At 41.0% G+C, this 7,083-nt stretch overlaps 1 protein-coding gene across 4 annotated transcripts in view; it reads left to right on the forward strand.

Annotated features, from left to right (window-relative positions):
- GRAMD2B (GRAM domain containing 2B) overlaps positions 1–1,308 on the forward strand; it is a 128,379-nt gene extending 127,071 nt beyond the window's left edge. For all 4 annotated transcript variants that reach the window (XM_053566314.1, XM_053566315.1, XM_053566317.1 and 1 more), the window contains one exon: positions 22–1,308. In XM_053566314.1, the coding sequence (XP_053422289.1) occupies positions 22–63 (42 nt within the window). In that variant the 3' untranslated portion in view covers positions 64–1,308. The remainder of the gene's footprint in view (positions 1–21) is intronic.
- The last annotated feature ends 5,775 nt before the right edge of the window (positions 1,309–7,083 follow it).

Raw genomic sequence — 7,083 nt, forward strand, 5'->3', positions numbered from 1 at the left:
CTCTTTTTTTATTTTTTCAAGATACAAAATAACTTACAAAAGCTGCTTGAGAATGGTGACTGACCGACCAGATTTCCTGGGCCGACCTAATACCTCATGTTTTCCTTGGAAGACGGTGCTCCCCGAGGCGTTCTGGTTGAGCGCTCCCTGCTGGTCGGAGGCTCAGGTGGATGAGAATCCAGATACCTCTGCACACTTGGAGGTCTCCAGCTCAGGACGGGGGGAAGGGGAATAATTTTGGTTCTTGTGCAATAAAAGTTGACCTTGCCTCTCTGAGGAAGTTTTGCTGCTGCTGCCTGAAGAAAACAGACCCATCTCTGGAGGTCTCAGGAAAGGCCTGATAGACGCCGCCCCTTGGATGATTGAGGTTCAGCCGTTATTGTGATGGTGTCAGGAAACACTCCACGCCTTCTAAGTTCTCACCACCTTCCTTTTTTTCTCCTGTACATGAACCTGCAAAGTAAGAAATGTATTATATACCAGCAAATTCAGTGTGGTCCTTTAAAGAATTAGCCATGAGTATCAGAAAGGCAATAAATGGCTCTAAATGAACAGGCTTGCTTCAAACAAGTAACACCTACATTTTGTCGGGGTTTTTTTTGGGGGGGGGGTGTTGTTTGTTTGTTTTGCTTCTGCTATTATGTTCTGGTTTAAATCACATGTGTATATTAATTTCTCAGTTCAGCTTTGCCAAGAATAGAGGGCAACATGGATGGAACTATTCTGTTTATTTTTGTTTTGTTGCTGTAACTAATAGCTTATTGAAGTGTTTTTCACCCAGCCCAGGCCAAGAATCTGTGAGGCATGGGACTGAAATACTAAATTAAACTTACTTTGGAACCAAAACTAATCTTTAAGCCAAAAGGTGTAATAGTGATTGGATATAGGATGAAAAACACTGAATTTTTTCAGATTGTAGGTGGATTGTGTTAGCAGTTTTGAAATAAGATGTCTGTATTCAGTGTTTGACAAGGCTGAGACCCATTTCAGCATGACTGTGATATGTTTTTCTCTTTTGCTGACTAAAATAAAGAACTGATGGTTGCTAACTTTATTTACCGTATGGGTTGGCTGGTTTTTATTAATAATTATTTAGGGTACCATTAGATCTGTAAGTATAAATGATATTCTGTTTCTATCTACAATGCATTTTATAATCATTTCTATGAAAAGTATTTTGTTTAATCAGATAAGCTAATAAGAGTGAATTGGTTACATCGTTTGTATTTTTTAGCCTACTGGCCAATAGCTGTGCCTGGTGCACCACTGGCTTTTAATAAATACTCATTGGTTAAAATGCCCTGCTAACACTGTGTTTTGTTAGTTTGTAAATTCTTTTAACAAGGCTTACTATGCTTTTTTTTTTTTTTTTTAAGACAGAGTCTCACTTTGTCACCCTGGTTAGAGCGCTATGGCATCACAGCTCACAGCAACCTCCAACTCTTGGGCTTAAGGGATTCTCTTGCCTGAGCCTCCCAAGTAGCTGGGACCACAGCCACCCACCACAAGCCTGGCTATTTTTGGTTATAGTTGTCATTGTCATTTGGCGGGTCCAAGGCTGGATTCAAACTCACCACCTCTGGTGTATGTGGCTGGCGCCTTGGCCACTTGAGCTACAGGAGTCAAGCCTTACTATGCTTTTTAATTCGTTCTCTGCCTCTTTTCTACTACTACCAACTCACTTAATACTTCTTTCCTCCCAAGTATTCATTTCCTTTTTTTTTTTTTTGTAGAGACAGAGTCTCACTTTATGGCCTTCGGTAGAGCGCCGTGGCCTCACACAGCTCACAGCAACCTCCAACTCCTGGGCTTAAGTGATTCTCTTGCCTCAGCCTCCCAAGTAGCTGGGACTACAGGTGCCCGCCACAACACCCAGCTATTTTTTGGTTGCAGTTTGGCGGGGCTGGGTTTGAACCCGTCACCCTCGGTATATGGGGCCGGCGCCTTACCAACTGAGCCACAGGCGCTGCCCTCAAGTATTCATTTCTAAACTCAAAAATGAGCTAAGTTCTTAGTTTATAATGACATAGGAAAAGACAATGAACTTTGTAATCTGAAAACCAATACTTGATTCCTGGGTCCATATTGTGTGAGTTATTAGACTTTCAGTAAGATATTTGGCTACCCCCCCCCTTATTTTGAGGCTGAAAAATACCAACAGAAAGTGTCTTTATGATGTTTAAATGTGATAATTAAAGCACATAGCCTTGCCAGACAAGTAATGTATTCTCAGAGTAAGTACTGTATCCATTGTTTAAAAGTATTTTTATGTTTGTCATTCCTCTTTTTAAAAAGTTCAATATCAATGCTTTATATTCAAAATCTGGAGTGGGTCAGCCACCTTCAGAGAACCATTTTTCAAGTGTCTGAAGAGTCTTAAAAAGGTTAAAATTTAGGGTGGCGCCTGTGGCTCAAGGAGTAGGGCGCCGGTCCCATATGCCAGAGGTGGCGGGTTCAAACCTAGCCCCGGCCAAAAATCCAAAAAAAAAAGGTTAAAATTTAGCTGGGTGGCACCTCTGGCTCAAAGGAGTAGGTGGGTTCAAACCCAGCCCCAGCCAAAAAAAAAAAAAGTTAAAATTTACCAAGTAAACAAGTAATCTGCCATCTAGGAATTCATTCTAAAACCACAATTGGAAACATAGTTAAAGTTTTACATGCAAGAATATTCTTCAAAGTCTGTGTCAGCAAAAATTAAATATCCAATAGAACAGTTAAATAATGTAGTTATTTAGAATTATATTGTCAAAGAAAGGCATAGAAAACATAGTCAAAAATTTTATTTCAAAAAGCAAGCACAAAACTGTATGGTATGATGCCAATTTCAGAGGAAACCCCTACATGTGTGTATGTTCATAGACATACACAGAAGCACACACACGTTGATTGACCTTTTCTATATCATACTGATTTTTTTAAATAATGAGTAGTCATTACAAGCAGTCAAACAAGTTAATTGAAAAGATTGGGTGGCTCTCAGCAGGGAATTAGACCTCACAACTTCCACCTGTCAGCACGGCTGCTGGTTCTGCCCCTGGAAATTTACCTGCCAGCAACCACTGCAGTTGACTCACCCAAAGTGAAAGAAAGCTTCATCATTTCTAGGTGAAGTTACCATTTTTGCTTGGGACAACTGTTGTGGTTTTTTTTTGTTTGTTTGTTTTTTTGTTTTTTTGGCCAGGGCTAGCTTTGAACCTGCCATCTCCGGCATATGGGACCGGCGCCCTACTCCTTGAGCCAGAGGCACCACCCCTGTTGTGTTGTTTTTATTACCAGCTCCCAAGTCAAACATCTAGCATAGGTGTCTCTGGTGAAACCCAGGCCACATGGCTGCACGCTAATGACAAAGCATGGGAATGCAGCATCTGGGATATTTCAGCCTCTGCCACCAAGATGTAAATTTAGGGAATTCTCCTAACATAGGAAGGGGTTTCAGATGCTGAGTGGCCAAAATAATGGCAAATGTCCACCATATACCTTGCCCTTAAAAACTTGTGTATTAACCTTTCTAGAATCAGAAAAAAAGGATTATCAGTTGTAACACTCTTTCTGTTGTTGGGATAGGGTCTCCCTCTGTCCCCCAGGCTAGAGTACACAGCAGTATCACAGCTCAAACTCCTAAACTCAAGCAATCCTCCCAAATGATGAATAACTAAGACTACCAACGCACACCACCACACTTGGCTAATTTTTTAATTATTTCTTGTAGAAGCGGGGTCTTGATATGTTGTTTAGACTAGTCTCAAACTACTTGCCTCGAGCAACAGCCCCCATATTGGCCTCGCAAAGTCCTAGGATTACAGGTGTGAGCCACCACGCCCGGCCTGTAGTGGCACTTCTGTACATTCTGATTTTTAATCTCTGATGATATACTATTTGGTGAATAAAAATTACCAATCTTCCAGAAACTATAACTGCTATTATCATCGACCTCCCAAGCGCTGTGAATATTTAAGATACCTTCCTACATATCCTGCGCAATACTCAGAGGCGTTTCCCAGGTATTCCTTGTCCCAGACACGTTATTAAGAAGCCTTCTTTTGCCTTTCACAACTCATCCTCTTTCATAAATTCATAGAGTCAAACCAAAAAAAATTCTGATTTAACTGTGAACTGTCTTGTATGCTGTTTTGTGTATCCTAATCATAAGATTCAGGTAATATTTTTTTTTATCTTTTTGTTTCTGGTGATCTAAAAGATATGGGCACTAACATGTTATAGGTATCCCAAGTGATTTTTACTGTCTAGCATCCCTTTAAAAGTTAAATTTCTACACATCAGTGATATTACGTAGCATTTGAGGTCATAACCTGACCCCTGACAAAGGAGCCCAGTAATAGAAAATTCTTTTCATGTGCTTATCTTTTAAGCCTGTCCCTGCTGATTAATTGTATTATGATGTTACCAGATTCTTGCAAAAAAAAAAGATCACTCTCATTAAATAAAGCATCTTTCACCACTGAATTTCTAACACGTCTTTGTCATGTGCAAATGCTAAGCCCTCTTCTAGTTTGGAAAAAAAAACAAAATCCTGGTGACCTGATACTGTCCTGTTTCTAACTGTTCTACCTGGTGTCTCTTCTTCTGTCTACACATGAGAGAGAGAGAGAGAGAGAGAGAAAACGCACTACACCAATAATCAGTACAGGCAGTCCCTGGGTTAGGAATGAGATAGATCCTGGAGGCTTGTTCTTAAGTTGAATTTGTATGTAAGCTAGAACAGGTACATTTACCTATTACCAGTAATAGCCTCCGTTCGTGAGGGGGAGAGTCCATTCGTGTTGCAAATATCAGTTGGATGTTTGTACTCAGGGGCTGCCTGTAATAATGAAAAGCTGGAAGAGAAGATGCCCCTGACTTCTCACAAAGCCACAATCTCAACAGGTCTTTTTGTTTTGTTTTGTTTTGTTTTATTAAGTCATTTGTACATAGATCATAAATAACATTTATGCCATTATGGGATTCGATGTGTTGATTATTTGTACAAAATGGACTTATTTGTATAAAATGGGCTGCTTACATCCTACTAATCAACATAGCCTTCGCCTCATTTACTCAGTTACAGCAGTAAGACATTTGTGTTCCTACACCTGATAGATCCAACTTGTACTTGCAATGTGCTCTGTAGGTGTGGTCCCCCTACTAACCCTCCCTCTATCAATCTACCCCCTCCCCTCCGTTCTCCCTCGCCTTCCCTCCTTCACCCTAGGCTATTGTTGTGTTTCATTCTTCATATGCGAGGTATTGATGAGCCCTGCAACCCATTCTTTTAGGTCTTTAAGAATTCTGCTAGGAAACTCTCTTTCTGACTGTTCTGCAAATGACCGTAATTATAAAAAGCCTTCTGGGGTGGGTGTGGTGACTCACATCTGTAATTCCAGTACTTTGGGAGCTAGGAGTTTAAGACCAGCTTGCAATGGTTTGGGCAACACAGGAAGACCCCATCCTATAAAAATATTTTTAAAAATTAGCTAGATGTGGCACATGCCTAGAGCCCTAGAAACTCGGGAAGCTAAGGCAAGAGGATCCTTCAAGCAGTGGGCCCTGCACTCCAGCCTGGGCTACAGAATGAGATCCTGTCTCCTAAAAGAGTAATAAAAGGTAAAAATATATGTAAATCAGTTAAGCCTTCTGATGACCTGAACGTGCAGGCGCATGTCATACAGAGAAGCATGCAGACTTCTGTCCCACCACTTTAAGCAGATGCCTCCTCTGTCACCAAAAAGCTACAATTAGGTTCTGAGAATATCGCTTATTCAATTTCTGATTTTCCCTTGGCTATGTGTTCATAAAAAATAAACATGTGCTGTATATTTTTTTTGTTTTTACCCCATACCCCATAATGGGATGATAGAATAGCCAGTAAGCTCTGGACCCAAGCAAGTGCAAGCTCTTGCCCTCCCACTTTCATTCGTGGGCCTTGACCTGGCAGTGATTCTATTTCCCCTCTGCTCCTTTTCCATTCAACAATAATTAGTGTGAACTCCATTCCTTCCTGTCTGCATACATACGGGCCATAGTAGGAAATAATAAAAATCTTCCCTAACACCCAAACTTAAGGATTTCTTGCCCCGAAGTGAAAGTTCTCTAGTGACCGTTCAGTCCAAGGCCATAGATGCAGGACAGTAGAAAGGTGATTGGGTGCTAAAAAGAGTATTTGTTCAGTTTACCTAACAAGCATCATCCTAACAACAATTTGATTTATTTTCAATTTTAATACCTTTGTTGATGTATAATTTACTGAAAGGTAGAAGCAGTAGCCCTCGGAGATGACAGCAGAGATATTCAAGGCCAGGTTTATAGAAAGGGGAGGCTAAGGCGTGCAAAGGTGATGTCTGTGCCCAGGGGCAGTCAGAGAGCCCTTTTATATAGGGATAGGCAAATTCCACAGCTTGCCCAGAAAGTTAAGGTCTTTGACATGAACTTCGCAGGAGGGGTTGGTTTGCAGTTCCTTTCTGTCTTTGTCTTAGAAGGAGAAGGGTAGGAGGAGGAGAAAGAGTTCCTGTGTGGCTGTTAGCCCCTCCAACATTTACATACAGCAAGCTATGTGTTAAAGGGTACAATCTGATAAGTTTTGACATAGATGTCTACTCATGAAATCATCACCACAATCAATAAACACATTCATCAATTCATCAAGCCTCAAAGAAATCCTTCTGCAATCCCCTCTTTCATGGCCCTCCCGATATTCCCCATTCCAAGCAGCTGCTGATACTCTGTCTCTGCAGATCGGTTTGCATTTTCTAGAATTTTACATAAATGAAATCATGTTATACAACATGTACTCCTTTTCTTTCTTTTCTTTTTTTTTTTTTGAGACAGAGTCTCACTTTGTCACTCTTGGTAGAGAGTGCTGTGGCATCACAACTCACAGTGAAGGAAAGTACTACCAAATCCAAAAAGGGGGGGGGGGACCAGCCATGTAGCAGCACCTCTCGCCCCCTACCATAAGAATGTGACCTTTGTAACTGTTCCAGGAAATAGCCCCGAGCTGAAGCAGATAACCGGTAACCGGTTCTGAGAAAAGAGCTAAGCAAATGTTTAACTGCTGATCTTGTCTTAAGACAGATGAGTAATGAACCAGAG

Source organism: Nycticebus coucang, chromosome 17, assembly GCF_027406575.1.
Source record: "Nycticebus coucang isolate mNycCou1 chromosome 17, mNycCou1.pri, whole genome shotgun sequence".
Lineage (NCBI taxonomy): Eukaryota > Metazoa > Chordata > Mammalia > Primates > Lorisidae > Nycticebus > Nycticebus coucang.